This window comes from Miniopterus natalensis, chromosome 15, assembly GCF_054644295.1.
Source record: "Miniopterus natalensis isolate mMinNat1 chromosome 15, mMinNat1.hap1, whole genome shotgun sequence".
In the NCBI taxonomy this organism is placed as follows: Eukaryota; Metazoa; Chordata; class Mammalia; order Chiroptera; family Miniopteridae; genus Miniopterus; species Miniopterus natalensis.
The window spans coordinates 26698949-26718347 of NC_142095.1; the positions used below are offsets into that span (position 1 = coordinate 26698949).

General features: G+C 50.5%; 1 protein-coding gene across 1 annotated transcript in view; it reads left to right on the forward strand.

The window, feature by feature from the left end:
- Nucleotides 1-315: 315 nt before the first annotated feature.
- The window catches only part of ESYT3 (extended synaptotagmin 3), a 48235-nt gene continuing 29151 nt past the window's right edge, over nucleotides 316-19399 (forward strand). Inside the window, exons 1-2 of the mRNA XM_087824955.1 lie at nucleotides 316-651; nucleotides 17579-17620. Coding sequence (XP_087681081.1) covers nucleotides 316-651; nucleotides 17579-17620 — 378 coding nt within the window. The remainder of the gene's footprint in view (nucleotides 652-17578; nucleotides 17621-19399) is intronic.

The following is a 19399-nucleotide window of genomic DNA, read 5'->3' on the forward strand; positions in this document are numbered from 1 at the left end:
CCCTCCCTCCTGGCCACGCCCCTTCCCTCCTGGCCACGCCCCCTCCCTCCTGGCCCCGCCCCTGGGGCGGAGACACCTTGGGCCGCGGGCTGGGAGCCGAGAGGCGCCGCTCGCCGCGCATTTCCAGGCGGCGCCTTTCCCGGCCCCGCGCGAAGCCCGGGTCTCCGAGCGCCCAGACGGCGCCGGCCAGTCCCGCGGGCAGGTGCGGCTTGGCGGTCCGGTCTCTGCGCTTCAGGACTGATGTGCGCGGGCGTCGGGACGCGCGGACCTGAGCCCAAGTGAAGCTTTTGGAAAGGGCAAGACGGCGGCGACGAGATGCCGGCGGAAGAGCCCTGCGCCCCTGGCGCGCCTGGGGCGCCCGGCGCCCGGCCAAAGCAGCGCGCGCCCGGCCCGGAGCCACGCCTGTCCCGCCAGCTGCTGCCCGAGCTCTACACGTTTGTGATGCGCGTCCTGTTCTACCTGGCGCCCGTCTACCTCGCCGGCTACCTGGGGCTCAGCATCACCTGGTTGCTGCTTGGCGCCCTGCTGTGGATGTGGTGGCGCCGGAACCGCCGCGGGAAGCTCGGGCGCCTGGCGGCCGCCTTCGAATTCCTGGACAACGAGCGCCAGTTCATCAGCCGCGAGCTGCTGGGCCAGCACCTGCCGGCCTGGGTGAGCCGGGCGGAGGTGGGGTGGGTGCCCTTGGAGGTTCCGACGAAACCTGCGGGGCGCGTGGACCCGAGGGAGGGAAGGAGCAGGTGACCCCCACACCTGCCCCGGCCGGCTCGCCTACCCTGGGGGCGGTGGCCATGCCTCCCAGCCCCTCATTCTCAAACCCGCCTGTGGTTCGGCTGCGCTGGGAGAGGGAACCTGGGTTTCATTCAAGGGCCCGGAGCCTGGAAGAAAAGTCGCGGGCGGGCCACACCCAGGAGAAAAACAAGGGCGCCTGGGACTCTAGAGTTAGTCAGGAGGGAAGCAGAGGACACCCGCCTGTTGATTCAAAGAAAGAACGCGGGGCGCAACGCTGGTTGGCAAATACAGCGACAGAAACTGCAGACTGGTTGCCTTCTGCAGAGGTCGGAGTAGAGGGAAGGGGCAGGGCTAGAGATGGGGGTGCGGGATGGGGCTGCGAGGGGCCAGGGGAGAGGCCCGCAGGGCTCGGTCACGGGCTTCTCTCCATCCCTCTGCCTGGTGGGGATGCTCAGATAGGCGCCCCCCCCCCCCCCCCCAGCTACAAACCTGTCTCCTTGTGTGGAATGGCCTGAACTATGGTTTCTCAAACCCTTCTGGTACTGAGTATCACCCGGCCCACTTAAGGTAAACAGGCTCTGGGCCTCACCTCATAACTCCCAGGTGGGACCGGGGCACCCTGGTGAATCTTATGATCAGCTGAGTTTTGGAAACGCTGGCAAGGCTTGGTCTGTGGGAAACCTACCTCTCTGGGCGCTGGGGGCTCTGGCTTGGGGCCTTCACTATAAAATCCAGCCAGGCCATAGGTTCCTCACACCTGCCCATAAGAGTACCATCCAACGAAGGGTCAGAAGAAAATATTAGAAAGGCCTATTTATACTTACGTTTTAAAAAGAGAATTTAAGCCTTACAGCATTAGTTTGCTAGTATTGACAGAAGATACCGTACACAAGGTGACTTAGAAACAGAAATTTATCAAGATGTTGGGAAGGTTGGTTTCTTTTGAGGCCTCTCTCCTGGCTTGTAGATGGCTGTCGTCCCCCTGAGTCTTCACTCCATCTTCCCTGTGTACAGATCTGTGTCCAAATTTCCTCTTCTTATAAAGTCACTAGTCTGATTAGATTAGGGCCCCTAATGGCTTTATTTTAACTTAATCACCCTTACACAGACCCTATTTCCAAATACAGTCACATTCTAAGGTACCTAGGGGTTAGGACTTCAACAAATGAATTTTGGGAGACACAGTTCAGCCCATAACACTTACTGATATTTAATGTAGGACTGACTGTAAAGCTTTGTAAATAGGCTTATGTACATTGGGGAGGAGGGGACCAAAGACCGTTACTGCTAGTGGTGTGCAATAAAAAGACACAGTGACCTTTTTCTAGGGTAGCAGCCATGGGGTCGGTGTTTGGGACCTGTCTCCTCCAGACCTTGGTCATCCTTGTTCTGTGGGGGTTTGTGATCCCTAAGGTGTGGGCCCAGAGAGCAGGCCCGGACCTGTTCACACTCCTTGCTCACTGTTGAGGGAACCCAGGTTGCCTGTCAGACCTTTGTTGTGACCCCCATGATGTCCTCAGCCCATGAGGGTGAACCTGTGAGGACTCACCAAGTGACAGTCCTCCCCTTCTGCCCCTTCTTTTATTAGGGAGGCCTCCAGAAACATAGCTGTGTGCAAAGGCAGGCAGTGTTTCTGAAATTGGGACAAGAATCAGATCTGGTAGGGGCATTGGCACCCCCCAGCCCTATGCATACAAACACAATAGAAATTATTCTGGCTTTTCTTGGGGGACAGGACCCCAGGGCTACATGTTCCTAGGCAACAGGGTCCTCAGCCTGATAGGTAAGACAGAACACAAGAAGGTACCTCCTGGGTTTTCACCCATAAACCATACCCCAGGCCTGGTCCAGCTGGATGTTGGAACACACAGGAAGATGCTGGTGTCTCTCCTACCAAGAGGGCAGTCTGGGGCAGGAGGCAGATGCATAATAGGTAACTGCCAGAGAAGTCTTAGGGAAGCTGGAGACAGGAGTCTGAACAGGGTCCCGGCAGGGGACACAGGCCTGGAGTGAAGGACACCACAGCCTCCTGCTTGCTGGGCAGGGTCCCGGGAAGGCCTGTCCTCCGCCTGCGTGTCCTGACTGCTGGCTGGCGTGGCTGGCCAGTGGGGGATGGAGGGGGTTGGGGCCTGGGTAGCCTTTCGGACTGGGCACCCAAGCAGAAGGACGCTTTTGAACACAGCAGGGGTGGCATGGCCAGTATATGAGGGAGCGTGGTGTGGCTTGGCCTGGCTGAAGTGTACAGTATAGGGGCTGAGTGATAGGGGCAGGCTTGATGGAGGTCGGGGCTGATTCTGAAGGCTGCAAGGAGCCTGTGGAAGGTTTTAGAAAGGTCCTGTCAATGCAGCATGGAAGAGGGAGTGAAGCTGGAGGACCAGTTGAAAAATTGATTTCAGCCAAGAGGCTGGTAGTAGCCCCAAGAGGAGGAGATGAAGATGTGTGGAGCGGGGCTCTCAGTGTTGGTTGGCCTCTAGAGTGGGGTGAAGGAGGTATCCAGCGGTCTCCCGGGGCACCTTCTGATTTGGGGAGCTGGGCGCCCATTGCTGGGACTGGGAATCCAGAATAGGAAGCAGGTCTGGGGAGGCGGGTCGCCTGTGTGAGCACCTGTGAAGAGCATGCCGCTAGGTGTAAATGTGGGCTTTCTGACCCGCTCAGGAGGGGCATGTGGAGACCTGGGGCCTGCTCGGGTGAATGTTCTCCATACTCTTTGCCTTTGAGGAGCACGTGCTGTTTATGAAATGAAGGGAGACACGGCTCTGGGTACGGAGGGGGCAGTGTGCCTCTTGCCTACGATTTTGGAGCACAGGTATCTCTACCTCACAAGCGGATCTTTCAACACACAGCCTTGCCTGTTTGAGAACTGATTTCCTTGCATGGAAGTGGTGTTGATGGCTTATGGCCTCCTTTGATACTGGCAAACCAATAGTCAGGGACTGAAGAAAGCTGGGGGTCTCCAGGGCCTTGGATGTGGCTGCCACACTCAGGCCTCACACTTGCGTGCAAATCATCCCCCATAGAGCAGCACCCAGGCAGTGGGGGTGCGTATCCGCCCACCTGCTGCGGGCCGGGCTGTGTGCTGCTTGGAAAGCACACCTTCTCTGACTTACACCGAGCTGCTGTGTGGGGAAGAGGCCAAGACCAGGTTGAGCTGAGCAGAGACGCCATGACTCTCCCCTGCCAGGACATGGCAGTCAATTCTCAATCCAGCAGCCTTTCCTGCCCTGTTAGACTTCTCAACACAGTGCTGCCTCCAGGTGATTTTAAATATTGTTTTCCTTGTTGGGTCTCATTGTCCCCCCCTGTAAAAACCTGTAAACGAGGTTGCTTCTAGGAACCCTCTTGCTCCTCCCCTGGGTCCCTTCCATGGAAGACATAGCTCAAAAAGGGAAGCTTCAGCCTTGAAAGGGGTCATGAGTGGAGAACCTGTGGACCCCCTTGCTTTGTGACTGTGACCAAGGCACACGGAGAGAGCAGGCAGCCACCTCCACTGCTCAGCCCCTGGACAGAGGAGCGGCGGCCCTGTGGACACGTGGGTGCTCCTCACACACAGCTTTTAAGTCAGTCCTCCCTGCCAGGGGAGACAGTGCAGTGTGGGGACAGTGTAGTGAGAGGAGGGGAGTCCTTGGTGCCGCAGAGCTGGTGAAATCCCAGGTCACCCCTCATGCAGCTGCAGCCTCAGAAGCTGTTCCCGCATGCAGTTGTGGTGAGGCGAGTGCCTGAAAAGCTGTTGTTCAGAGCCAGGCACAAAGGGATCTGTGGGGCTGTCACTGTATTTTCAATTTCCCACCCCTACCTTTTCCTACTCTGAAACTTGTTCCCAAGCGCCCAAGCAGCATGTGTGTCTCTGAGCTGGATGACCACAGGAGTAAGTAGGAGGGATGTGCAGAGAGAGTTTATCCAGAGACTCCCCTTACCCTCACCCTTACCCTCACCCTCACCCCAAATGCCCTGGCTCTGCCTGGGACTGTGAACCTACAGGACTCCAGCTGTGGTGCCCCAGAAACCACTTCCCTTCTGATCTCCATCGCCCCTCCTCCATGCTCTGGGCTCCTCAAGACCCTTCTTGGGACCTTGGCTGCTGCTCTGCCCCCCGCCTCCTGTGGCAGGGCCCTGGTGGCGGCTGTGCAGGCTGCATTCCTGCATTCATGCAGTGGGCTGCCCTTTGCGGCTACGTGCAGGATGGTTACTCATCCAGCCCTTGACCAGCACTCAGGTGGCTGATTGGTTTGTTTATCAGGTATTTGTTTTGTCCCTGCCAAGAGTGGGCTGCTGTGAGGAGGGAGGTGTTTGGGGATCAGGGCCTGAGACCAGGTGGAGAGAGGAAAAATCTGTCAGAAAACTTGGCATTTTGTCTGTCTGTGGTCTCAGGTCTGGCCAGGTTAGCTCTTCTGCCAGCTGATAGTAATCAGTGGCAGCCTTGTTAGGGACAGTTAACCCTTGTGCGTCTGCTGGGGTGGGGTGGGCTGATGTGATGTGGTGGCAGGTCTAGGATTGGAGTCTATGGTCATCCTTGGGGACCTTGTGAAGGTTCCCTTTTTTCTCTGGGTCCCAGACTTCTCTCTGGACATGATGAAGATTTAGGAGATGGCCTATAGAGTCTGTTTAGCTGTAGGAGTCTGCCATGCTTAATCAGTTCCCAGTTCACTTTTCTCTGGTGCCCCCTGCCCACAGGACCTTGTTCTCCAACCTTTCTGCCTACCCACCTCCTAACTGGGTGCATCCAAGGGATGACGGCTGGCAGGTGAACCATTCCCCCAAAGTGGTGAGCATTCCAAGGCTCACAGTAGCAACCTGGGGATGCTGGTCCGCTGGGATGGTCCCTTGAAGCCATGGTGCCAGCCATTCAGACAGATGACCAGGGTTGAGTGCTTTCCTTTCCTGAGAGTTTGGCATTCCTTCTGTGGGTGGAGCCCCAATCTTCCAGGGCTCAGGCTCTCATGGTCTATCCTGTCCTGATACTTTTGTTAATTAGGGGAAGTAAATGCGATGACAGCTCTGAGCTAGGCTAGGCACTCTCAAGTTACATTACAAAGCTCAATTCTTGGAGCTGGTGTGTGGATCCTGGTTTTAGACATCAGGACTGGTTGGGGGCCACTCGAAACTGGGGAACTTCCTACACATGAGGTCTCTGAAGCCCTGTGAGGTCATTCGTATGGCTTGAAGTCAGGCCTATCCTCAGGAAGCAGGAGGCAGGCAGGTTTTAGTCATGCTGCAGGGTCTCTGCCCCATGTCTTAGTGATGCTTCCTGGACCTACCATGGCCTGGGCCAGGATTAGGCAAGAGAGGGGCAGAATGTGGGCCTCCCTCCCTCCAAGCCCAACACGGCGATCTTAGGCATCCTTTACTCAGCTGGCAAATATCTACTGAGGGCTTATAGTGTGTCAGGCCAGTGCCACAGGCTGGCACTGTGAGTGACACATGAGTGACACAAGGCCCTACCCTCGGGCTACATGGGATTCAGAGCCTCAAGAACAGCCTTTCTTGATATGGGGTGATTAGTCCTATAAGGTGGCAGTGCAAGGCTCTAAGAAGGCCTGGGGGAGGGGATCTAATTCCTAGCCTCCTTGGAGGAAGTGCACTTTGGTGTTCCTGGCTGCGGTAGGGGTTGGGCATTCTGGGCCCAAAGATTTCCACAAGTCTGGCCACTTGACCTCATCGTCTCATCCTGCGGGGAGCAGATTCTGGACAGTAATTTCTTTCTTTTTTTTTTTAAGTGTACTCAACATACTTTTTAAAATATATATATATATTTTTATTGGTTTCAGAGAGACAAAGGGAGGGGGGTAGAGAGATAGAAACATCTCTCTGTGTAAATGATGAGAGTCATTGATCGGCTGCCTCCTGCATGCCCCACATTGGGGATGGAGCGCACAGCCCGGGCATGTGCCCTGACCGGGAATCAAACTGCGATCTCCGAGATCACAGGTCGATGCTCAGCCGCTGGGCCAGGCCAGCAGGGCTGGACAGTAACTTCTGACACCCAAACTCACATGAGACTGCCCATTGCTTGATGTTCAAGGGGCTGAGTCTGTCTGGGACAGGAGTGCCCATGGCAATCTTTTCTCCAAGCCAAGTGCCTGAGGACCTGAATAACTGAGAGGTCATCTGGTGGATGAGGGTCAGGGGCAAAGGTGGGACAGCCCCTGTCCTTCTCTGTTGTGGCCCCTGTCCGGCCGGCAGAAAGGTGTGGCGAGCTGATCACCAGCTTCCACTGGCCTCTGGCCTCAGGGCCCCGCAGTACACTGAGCATGTCTCTGTCACTCCACTTCCCATGCTGATTTGCACTTGCCTATTTTTATGTCTGACTTTCCTCCAGACTGAATGTTCTTTTAAGGAAAAGCATATTTGTTTGTCGCTGTACCATCAGCTCCGAGCTCAGTGCCCATAAAAGTCTGTGGCATGAATGCTACAGTGAACGTCCCTGTGTAAATCTTAGTCCATGTTTCTTAAGTTCCTGACTATAGATCCCTGCTCGTTAAATTAATATTTCAAAGCTTATGAACATTTTAAAGATTCTCGTTCCCACTTTGTTGTGGCCTTATCAGCATTGAAAGTATTATCTTTTTTGGTCTTTTACTAGTTTGATTGCAAGAAGGTAAGTCTGTTGGCTTCTAGGCATTACCAAAGCTAACAGAATCATTGAACTGTTTGGCAAGTTCCCATTACACTCGGGTCTCCTTGAAAAAGTGCCTCGTGGACAGTGCCAAGCCCTTATTCCTCAGCAAAGGGTGACAGGCTCATGGCACCAGTGTTCTTGTCCCTGGCAACTAACTGCCTTTGGGGTTTTGTCTGCTCAGGTGTCCTGCTGAGTGCAGCTGGCCAGTTTGCAGGCTGAACGTGTGGTTAGGGAGCATGTAGATTCCAGAACAGCGCTGGAGAGAATTTCATGTTGGCAATGCAGTGCTTTCCCTGAAAGCATGTTTTGCAGGACAGTTTTAAACAGAAGAGTGGGCAGATTTAGGAGCAGTTTTCACAGGAGCACCTCAAGAACAGAGGGGAAAGGACTGAAGGCTGTGCTTCCTCAGGAGAAAGTGGGTGGAATTGAGGGAGTGTTTCCTGGTGGAAGGAGAACCCTGAATAGGTACCCACAGAGCAGGACCTGTCTCGGGAAGATAGGAGTCAGTCTGAAGTTGGGGTGGCCTCCCTGTGTAGGACATCTCTTCAGGACAGCAAACGAGGGCTCTCTCTTCTCTGAGCCAGGGGAGGGGGTTGGCGACATCAGTGAGTCAGCAGGGATGTGTGTATGCAAGAATGTCCTTTGGAGCAGGGAAGAGCCATGAGGCTTTATTTTCCAGTAAAGAGGGTGTTTGTGTGTGTGATTCTGTGAATGTGTCTGTGGTTCTGGGTGTGTGTGTACCTGTGCACACTGTATGTGTACATGTGTCTTGTGTGTACATCCATGGATATCTTGGTGTGTATGTATGTCTGTATCTCTGTGTCCGTGTGTCTGCATGTGGCCGGGAGGAGCTATGGTTCCTATGAAACAAAGTGAGCAGGATTCACACAGTCACAGGCTGGCCCTTTAAGTGAAGCCCTCCTGTCCTCTGCCTCCTGAGAGGGCCTGGAGGCCAGAGATCCTGCCCAGGCCTCCCAGCCCCAGCCCATCTGTGGGACCTGCCCGGGTCCCAGCCCCAGTGGAATGTCACCATCAGCCTGGCTCCATTTCCTCACTACCGTGGAATCATTTTTCCTAAATAAATAAAAGAAATTAAGCACATGACCACCTAAAGATGGAGCATTGATGGGGGCCTTGTTGGCCTCTGCTAGCCTGGAGCTCTCACTTAGACTTGAGTTTGCTTTACAGTCTGTTTCTCCTCTCGTGTGCTCATTGCTGCCACTCCCATGACAATGTCTGAAAATGCTGCTATTAAAATATGAGCCCACTTTGCCTGGAAGGCTTGGGCCCAAGTACACTAACAGCTGAGAGAAGTGTGGGAGCTTAGGGAGGCCTCAGATTGCCGCTGAAGTTCTGTCTGTTTAAAGCCAGTCCCAAGGGAGACTGCAGGGGGACCAGCAGGCACCTGAGATCCTGGTGACTTGACCTGGAGGCGCTGCAATTTTCCAGGCTTGCTTTGGGAACATGCTTATAGCTGTACTATTTCAGTCAGGATAGCATTCGTGTTTCTGCGGGGAGGAACCTGGCTAGAAGTGCTGAATAGATCTCGATTTAGAAGTGGATTCACATCCATTACCTTTCATGATTGTGGATCTGGGCAGCACAGAAATGAACAGCCTCAGCGGGAAACCTGAGGCTGAAGACAGTGAGTCGGGACCAGACCCTCGACCCGACCCCCGCTGTACTTCCTGCTCCCGCTGCCTGGCTGTAGAAAGCTCACAGGGAAGGGGTGGCTCCGCTTCTAGGGGCAAGGGCAGTGCCCAGAGCCCAGCAGAGTCATGACGTTGTGGGTTTTTCTGTCTGCCAGCTCTTTCCTCCCCTTGCTTTTAGTGGCACAAATGATATTCCCTTTGTATGTACATATGTATGTATATATATCCTCACTGGAGGATATTATTTTTTATTGATTTTAGAGAAGAAGGGAGGGAGGGGGAGGGGGAGAGAGAGAAAGAGAGAAACATCAGTGTGGGAGAGAAACATCTACTGGTTGCCTCCCATATGCGCCCCGACCAGGTATCAAACCTGCAACCCTTTGGGCCACAGGATGATGCTCCAACCAACCAAGCCACCCAGCCAGGGCAGTACTCCCTCTGTAAAAGAATTGAGGTCCACTGAGGTCCGTAGGTTGCTGGTGAGAATTTGGTGTTCTCCCAGGAGTGACAGCTGGAGCCCTAGTCAGGAACCCCAGGGGCACAGGAGCCACCTTCTTCCGGGGCCTGAGCAGATCCTCCAGCCTGGAGCCCTGTGCACTCAATCTCCACACCCCCCTCCACCACGATCAGAATGACCTGGAGAGCTTGTTAAAAATGCAGGTTTCCAGGCCCCTGCCCCAGTCCTCCTGAATCAAAATTTCTGGGGGCCCTAACCAAGATCCATGTTTTTATGAGCTTTGCAGGTGGTGCTTTTGAATGGAAAACTTTGAGAACCACTGCCTGAGTCTAGCCCTTTGCATTGACAGGTGCTGTGAGTGTCTCCCCGCCAGCTGGTCCGAGGTGGTCCCAGTTACTTCCAGCATCATGGGCAATTAGAACAAAAGCTCAGTGACTTTAGTGCTCAGTCTGAGAGTGAGCCACCTGTCTTCATTTTCTGCCTTCATTTGTTTGCCTAGTGAAGGAAAAACATAAGACAAATGCTCTGATTGGGTCCCTTTGCCAAGCCTCACTATGGAGCACCCTCCCCCCTTGAGCAGACCTTCCCATGGGCGCCTCCCAGGCATTGGGCCCAGCCTATCTGTGGCTGTCTTTATCTGGGGGCGCAGCTCCCTCGGCCAGTCAGCGGAGGCCAGGGGAACAACAGTCAGCTATGGTCCTTCTTCTGTGGCCTCAGCCACTTTCACTGCATTATCCTCTCTGCACTTTCTACTCTCCTGTCTCAGTGGTCTCCCAAAGTGCAGAGCTGCAGGCACCGAGAGACCCAGCAGAGAATTTGCTGGGCTTTGGGTCAGGCAGAAATGGGCACACAGCCCAGGTAACCTTGTTCTTGGCATATATGAGCTCAAAGGTGTCAGAGTGTCTGCACCTCCAGGGTCTTTACAACTTCCAACAGGTCACAACTTTTGGAACATTTACTCTGAACTGGGAAGGGTGCTGAGCACCTTACATGCATTGTCTCATTTAGTTTTCTCGGGAACTTTGTAGAGTGGGCAGTTCTGTACCCATCTTGTGGATGAGAAAACTGAGGTTAACAGAGGTTAAATTTTAAATGCATAAGGAATAGGTTAACAAAACACTAATAAGTGGACTTCAAATGCTGACTTCTCAAGTGGAGGAGGGGGAGGGGAAATAAATGAGAAAAACATTTGAAGGCCGAGCTCAAATCACACGCAGGTGAGAAGATCTGAGTTCTGAACACGTGGGTGATCTTGGCAAGTACAAACTCGTCTCTGAGCCTTTCATCTGTAAAACGGAAATAATTGTATTTTTGCTGTTCACCTTATAGAGCATTAGGAAGATCAGATAGTGTCTATGAACGTCCTTTGTAAAGCATGGCCTACCAGTAAGGATTCAGGGCCCATGAGGGTGGTCCGCTGCTAAATTAGACTTTTTGTCCAAGAGGGAAACGGAGTATGTAAAGAAGAGGAGCGAGTGGAGTGGAGCGCAGAAGCACAGCCAGCCCTGGATCTGGGTCTCAGCTCCAGCACTCCACAGCTGGTGATTTTAAGTAAACTCTGAGCCTTAGTTTCTTATCTGTAAAATAGAGCTTGTTAACCTGAAAATAAAACCTCTTTCAAAGTGAGACGCAACAAGCATTTATTTGAGATCAAAGCATAGCTATTTGGGAAACACTGATTCAGGCAGAAGTCCAAATAATGTTTCAATTAGGAGACAAGGCCAATGGGTATTTATGAGAAAGGGAAGGGGAACAATTACATCAATAGAAGGAAGGCATTTCTACTGGTGCAGATAACATGTTGATGTTAATTCTAAATAATGTTTTGAATTTTCAGTTCAATAGTCATCAGTTCTGTAGTCATAATATCTACTTTCTTTGCAATATCTGTTATCTTTGCAGTTTTGGGGGGCATAATGTTGCTTTAGGCCCAGTCCAAAGGTGATTTTGTCCTGTTTTAACATTTCAGAGGTTTGAGGTATAATTTGTGCAAAATCATTCCTCTGGGATGGCAGCTCTAGCTCCATTTATTATTTTTTTATAATCTAATAAGGGATTAAGGGGAATATTAAATGACATGAGATAACATGAACTCAAAAGGGTTGAAAATAGGATTGGAAAAAGATACAACTGGACAACTTTGAAACAAAGAAAGCTGGAGTAGCAATTTTTATATTAGACAAAATAGAGTATAACTGAAATATATCATAAAGACAAAGAAAGACGTTATAGCCTCATAAGAGTAGCCATAATTAAGATATAATAACCATGGCCATATATGTATTGCATAATATAAAGTTGAAATATAAACCCACAACTGACAGACTACATGGAGAAGGAGATAAATCAGTAGTTGGGCTTAAAAGTTTTCATACATTCCTCCCTGAAAATGAGAAATCAAGTAGTCAAAGAGCAAGGATAACAAATATTTAAAGGACATGATTAATAACTTGATCACGCATGGAACAGTCATAGAAATTAATCATGCACTAAGCCACAAAGGCATTATCTATATATTCCGGTGAACTGTCACCCCACAGACTGTTCAGACCACAGAAACATAAAATTAGAAAACAATAATAAATAGCTCTAGAAATCTTACATATAGATATTTAAAAACATTACTATTAAAAAAATCATTTTTTAAGGGGAAGTCATAATAGAAATTATAAAAAACAGTAGAAAAACAATGAAAACACTATGTCAAAAAATGTAGGGGAATTTGTAACAAAATATTCAACTCTAAGAGTCATAGAGTTCAACTCGAAGAACATAAGAAAACAACAGATTTATTTTTTTAATTCCAGTTTACATTCAATAGTAATTTGTATTAGTTTCAGGTGTACAACACAGTGGTCTGACAGTCACGTACTTCACAAGGTAGGATTTAGATCACAGAAACGAGAAGGAAGGAAATAATACAAGTAAGAATGAAAACAGAAATTTTAAAGGGGGACAGAAAATTATTAATAATAACAATAAACATTAGTTTTCTGAAAAGATTAATACAATAGGCAAAAATTTGTCAAAGTTTGATTATGAAAAAAATAGAAAAGATGAAAATAAAATATAAAATGAATAAATACAGATACAACATTTAAAATAACAAAATATTATAAACAACTACATATCAATACATTTGAAAACCAAGATGAAATACATTTCTAGAAGAAATATAAATGCCAAAATTACCATGGTAAGAGATGAGGAGACCTTGAGTACACCACTAACCACTAAAGAGAAAAATGGCAATTCACCACTCCAAAATCCTCAGGCTAAGATGGTTTTTTAGGTAAGATATACTAACCTTCATGGATCAGACAGTTTCTATATTTACAAGTTCCAGAAAAGAGGAGGGTAAGGAAAGCTGTCTCACTCGTTTTACAATTTATTGTGAAGTCTTTTCTACCAAAACCAGATACGAACTGTACAAGAACAAAAATGGTAGGTATCGTTTTGAATCATGAGTGTATAAAACCTAAATGAGATATCAGGCAGACTAAATATATTACAAAAAGGGGGTTTCACCCAGGAGCTTGAGATGGTTCTGCTTTAGAAAGAAACATCAGTTAAGTTGACCACATTAGTGGACAAAAGGGAAAAACTAACATGGTTATCTTCCATAGGTATGATAAAATATTGAACAGAATTCAATACCTGTAAATAATGAAAACTCTTAGAAATGTAGGAGTTGAAGAGAACTTCCTCCATCTGATAGAGGCCGTCCTCTAAAAATATACAGCAAAAATCGTGCTTAGTAGAGAAACTTCCCTCTGAGGTCAGGGACAAGATAGGGGTGCCTAGCGTGGGACTAGAGGTCTTGGCCAGCAAAGTCACACAAGAGAAACAAACAATAAAGATTAGGCAGGGTGCAAAGGACAGCAATTGTTATTATTTGGCTGTTATAAAAAATGTATGTAAATAACCTCTGAGAATCAGTGAATGGTTAGAACTAGTAACAGATTTCAACCAAGTAGCCCAGAAAATGAAATTTCCAGTAACCTCAAAACCCACAAAAGAATCTAACAAAAAAAGTCCAGGACTTTAATAGACCACAGCTTATGGCCCTCTGTGAATATAGTCAGATGTGAGTGAATAAAGGGAAATGATCTGTTCACAGATGCGAAGTTAGTATTGTAAAGATGTCAGGTCTCCCACAAGGTAATCTATAAATTCAAAAACAGAGCAATCAGAATCCCAGGAGGATTTTTTGTTGTTGAAGATTGATAAAATGATTCTAAGATTCCTATGGAAATATAAATACCTACTATTTTCAAAATCAGCCTAAAAAAGGGGATTCACCCTACCTCAGGTGATACTGCAAAGCCAGAGTGATTAAGACAGAATGGTACCCGCACAGGAACAGACCGTGGAGCTCAACCCACGAGAGCGCACACGAGAAGCTGATTTATGAGGAGGTGGTCTCACAAATGAGGAAAAAAGTGGATGGCTCCTTCCTTCCTTCCTTTTTAGTATGTGATGTTAGAAAATTGCCTTAGAGTGTAGAGAGAAATGAAATTATAAGCCTGTTTGACCCACTATTAAAAAAATTCCAGACAGGTTGTAGACCTAAATGCAACAGCTAAAATATAAAGCCAATAAATAAAAACATCAAATAACTTTGCGACGTTGGAGTAGGGAAAGATCCCCGAAAGACCGGTGATAATGGAAAAGGAGACGAATTTGTCTGCATCGGGCTAAGCACTGGGCAGGAGGAGTTGCTCCGTAAGTGTCGGTCTCTCTCAATGTCCTTCGCTGGTCCACAACCTAACCAGGAACACAAAGAAGGTGGCCTGGCTCCGATATCGGCTCCCTGGGGAGGGGACAGGTGCTGAGTCAGGCCGAGGTGGGGCCTTCAGAGTGCCTGAGGCAGAACGGGGTGACCCGATGGCCTCTTATTTTCTTGGTCTGAATTGCTGCTCTGTCTGGGGTTCAGGCTCGCTATCTGGAGGAATCTCTTAGCAAGAGGCCTCAACTACAGGTGTGGGTGGCCCAGAGACACCATGCAAAGTTAACCACTGCGGCCCTGGGCACTCTGTTGCTGTCCTCACTGTCAGGGTGAGTGTGGGTCACTCTAGAGCAAGAGATGGGCTGGGCATTGATACCTCCCAACACCCCTGCTAAACTCCAGAATCATGCCAGGAGCTTGTTAAAAATTAAATGGAGGCCTCGCCCTGCCGCACTCTGATTCAGTAGGTGTGGGGCCCCTCAGCAATCTTTGTCTGACTAGTTCCCAAGTGTGGCCAGGGTTGAACCTGCCAACCTGGATCACCTTTCCAGGGTCCAGCAGATCAGAACCTCTCAGCTCCCGGGGGTGCAGAACTCCCTGGGGAGGAAGGGGGATGCATAGAGGTTTGCCCTGGGGCAGGATGAGTGGGCAGTGGTTAGGATGGGAGGAGAGCAGGGGTGCAGCCAGAAGGTGCCAGGGAGAGGCCAGCTGTAACCCAGCTCAACTCTCCTCTGTGATGTCCCCCTCCACCCGTCCCCCTCGGTTCTGATCCTGCACTGGAATGGTCTGCAAATTGCCTGCTTCCTTCACTATCCTGGGAGCTCCTTGAAGGCAAGAGCATTGCATTCATTCATATTCATTCATTCCACAAGTGTGTATTAATACATTCACATGCCAGGGACAGGCGCTAATGGGGAGCGAGGCTGAGTCAGCCCACTAGAACTTCCAGTCTGGTCAGGAGGCAGGCAGTACCACCAAGCAGCTCTAATGTGTGTGACATGCTGCAACGGAGAATCAGACACACAATAGGGACACTCATCCCTGACCTGAGAGATCTGGAAGGGCTGCCTGGAAGAAGTGGAGTCTAATATGGTGAGGAATCAAAGGAGCAGTCAAAGGAGAATAGGGAAGTGTGTTTCAGAGCCACAGAATGGCATGTGCAGGCCTTCGTTTGGAACGGCAAAGGTCAAGGTGACTGTACTTCCAGGGAGGGGTGTTCTGGGGAATGAGGCCATGGTATGGGCTGGGGCTCCTCGCAGGGCCCACGTGCAGGAGTTTTTACTTTAGAGCTGGGCCATGTGGTAGGGGGCAATGAAAGGGTCCCACCCTCCACTCTCCAGGTCCCCAGCTTGGGCCCTGCCTCGGGGCAGCTGCAGGGAACATGTGGTGAACAGGCTGCTTTTGCCCGGCTGGACTGGTGGGCCTGACCCCGGCTCCTGCCCACTTCCTTCTCCTCATTCCCCCTGTTCTGGGGGCTGGGCCAGCTCTCCCTCTGGGAAGCAGATAGTAGGCTTTCAGCACCTGGGAATATCAGATGCTTCTCCAAGTTAGTATGGACCACTGCCCAGAGCTGGGGAAACAGGCTGGGAGAATGGCATGATGTCCCAGGAGTCTCAGAAGTACTGGTCTCCTCTGGCCTCTCAAGCTGTTAAAAACTGCTCCAAGAGAATTCAAGTGCTTTATCCCTCCTTTGGGAACGGCTCTCCTCCTGCGCAAGTGCTCTTGGCCAGGGTCTCGGTTTGGGCCTTCAGGGCATCCAGGGGCTTGGTAGGTGTGCACTGGGTGGGAGAGCTGCATGAGCACCTCTGCTCAGTCCCTGGACAGTGAGCTCGAGCCCCCAGATGGGAAAGGCAGGCCTTTCTTCACCTTGGGAGGTCCCAGGACCATGGTGACCTATCTGGAGCTGACCTCGTGCTCAGGAGACTTGGGGCATGACAACAGCAATGGCCATTGCTGACATTTTATTTATCCATGTTTTGTGCCAGTGCCCCCCCCCCCCCCCATACACTCTTTGCCCTCTGTCCATCCCAAAAATCCCGGGGGAGGGGAATGAGAAGCTCAGCAGATACATTTGGAGACTGCTACTCTTGTGGGGAGGGTATTAAGCTCCCTTAAGTCATGTCATGCAAAGGTTAACCAACAGGATTTTCACTAATCTTGGGGACCTCCCCTCGCCCAGGGATGTGCAGGACTCACCCAGCAGGTACTGGTTGGGGGCTGTGACCTGGAGGAAACTGCTGTAAGACCAGGCCTCGGGCCTTCTCTGCTGGGGAAGGGTTGGGACTTGGGTGGGGCTCCTGAGAGCTGGGGAGGGTCAATGTAAACACCATGAAGCCCTTTCTGGCTTTCCAAATTGACAGGAGTTAATTTAGAGTCAGCATAATCACAGTACACCATTAAGTGAGAAAAAGCAGGCTGCAAAATAGCACTGTGATCTCGATTTCTGTGAAAACTGCACATACTTGTTTCTGGAAAAGACTAGAAGGAAATGTATCAACCTAACGGCCGTTATCACTGGGTGGCATGCTCTGATAAAGTATTTTCCCTTTTACAGCCATCAGCAGGCTCCTGTGCTTTATGTCTTGCCACATTGTGGGCAACCTGCTAGTTTAAATCCATGTTGGTTCCTGTGAGCATTTGACTATCGTGAGTGCTTCCCCGGGGCCTTTTCAGGAAGTGGGTGTCACTTGGCTGATACTTTGCTTAGTGACTCCAGGCTGCTGAATTGATGGGACAGAGATAGTAGTAATTATTTTAAAGACAGATGATGAAGTGGGGAAATTTATAAAGCTAAATATTATATATTTTATTTTTCATACGTGTTTGAAATGCAGATCTGTGGGAGATGCCATTTGTAGGACTGAACTGACATGCCCATCCTGACATTGTATGCTACCAGGCGATGGTAGAATTTTGATTAAAGTGCATTGGGTGATGGGAGAGAAAAAAATTTCCCTTTTGCTTAGCTACATTTCTAATTTTTCTGTGGAGTATTACTTGTGTGGTCAAAAGGAATAAGGGGGAATTTGGACCGAGAGGGCGGGCCTTATTGATTGAGAGGGTTCCAGCCCCTCTTCAGCGTGCAGGCCTGGGTGGAAGGAAGGAGGAAGAGTCTTCCCAGAGCCGCCCACGAGGGCACCCCAAGGCGGAGCTGGTGCCCCCGCCGTGCCAGTGTCTCAGCCATGTGTGGGTGCCGTCCGGTTATTTGCAGCCTGTCCCACTGGACTGTCCTCTCCTGGAGGGCAGGGCTGGCGCCCAGTCGCTAGCCAGGCACCTGCCAGGGGGGGTGCTCAGTGAAGGGGGGAGCAGGGACTACCCCATAGCACCATCTGGTTTGCCCTGGCAGCCTGTCTGGTTCTCAAGTCTAACTTTCTCTCGTGGCTTCTGTTCCCTAGATCCACTTCCCGGACGTGGAGCGGGTCGAATGGGCCAACAAGGTAAGGCCAGCGCGCCCGTGGGATTGGCCTCACTCCAGGCCTGGTCCTCCCCTGCTGGCCTCTCCTGAGTCACCTGCAGGGATGGGGGTGGAGCAGTGTGTGGACAGAGACCCTCCCTGCTGCTTGGGTGGTGGCCTTCTGCCTGTCTCTCTCCTTAGCTCTTACCACCATCTCAGTTCTTCTCATCACCAGACGATAACTTTCTTTTCTTTGAAAAGACATTTTTTTAAAATTGTGCAATTCACGCACGTGTGCAGCAGCAAAGTGAGAAAATACAGAGCCTAAAGTACAGCCCCCAGTAGTCCCCAGGCCCAGATTGAGCCTCCTCGGGAGAGGAAGGGGGTTGGTTCCATAGCTGCCTCTGGCCTTGGCCTAGTTTCCAATCCAGATCCACCAGCACTTGGGCAGGTTGCCTAACACCTCAGAGCTGGTTCCCTCCTCGGTGCAATGGGAGCAATTATGGTCCCTGCCCGTGGGGTTGTTGTGAGAATTAGTGAGGTAATTACTGCACCACAGTACCTGGCTCATCGCGGGTGCTGGGATCGCTGTCATCACAGGTGTGACTGCTGTTGGGTCACGCAGGGGACTCCCTGTAGGCACTGCTGCAGATGGCCCCAGGTTGGGCTCTGAGACTCCAGGTCTGCCCCACCCGTCCCCTTACAGTGGGAAATCAGTCTGGTTCCTACCTGTTCTGCCCAAACCTGTCCCTAAATGTGAAGGCTCGTGCAGCCCCCGCTGCGTCTCCTGACTTTAACACAGACCTTGCCTCTGTTCTGGATAGAGGCTTAGCCCAGATCAGGAATGACTTAGGTTAGATATGAAAAAGGACTTCCTGATGGTTTTTGATCTAAGGTTGCTATATATATTATATATGTTACCCCAGGTGTCACTGACGAGTGGATCAAAAACTGTTCTCAGCCTCTGGGTAAAATTTGGAGGAAGCGATTTGCTGCCTTAAGAGGAGTGAACAGGTTTCTGTGGATTAATGTGGGCCTCTGGGACAAACCGTGTACTGTGCCCCCAAGGTAGTGTTCTTCCCTGTGTTTGCTAGTTCACAGGCCCCGCACGCACGGTGTCTTTCCTGCACCAACACACACAGACCAGCGGGATTAGGCTCCCTGATGGGGAAAGTTATGTAGACAAACCTCATGCTAGGGCATCAGATATGTCCCAGAGAGCTTAGTGCTCAAGAGGCACTTGGCAAATGACAAAGCAGGGGGATGGGAAGATGGGACAGGCCCCTGAGGGAGATGGGGACAAACCTCATGCCCCCAGGCTCCTCTGGTCGTGGGTTTGGAGAGGGGGAGGTATATCTTTAAACTGATGAGAGAGAGGAAGAGGAAGGAACCTTTGCCCCACACGGAGCCCGTCGCTGGCTAGAGCTCCCTGTGCACCCTCTGATCACCATCTCTGCCACCAGGCCCTATCTCTGCCACCCTCCCTCTCCCAGGCCCTGCACTTAGTTCCCAGACCAGCACCATGAGTCATCCTGCCATAGAAATCTGCTGTAGAAGGCAGCCTTTTCTGACTGCTAAAATAAAACTAAATACGCAGGAAACAATTTAAGTTTCTCTTCTGTGATTTTTTTCTTAAACATCTAGCCAGCTGCTACTTATTTATCCCACAGAGAAGATTCAGGTAATTTATGTTGTACCACAGCACGAAAGGGCTTCATCGTATTAGTGAATGACTGTTTCATGGTATTCTGCAAAATAGCACCTGGTCTCGGGGGTCCACTGCCCACACAAGAGTGACAACCACTGCTGTGGTTACCACTGT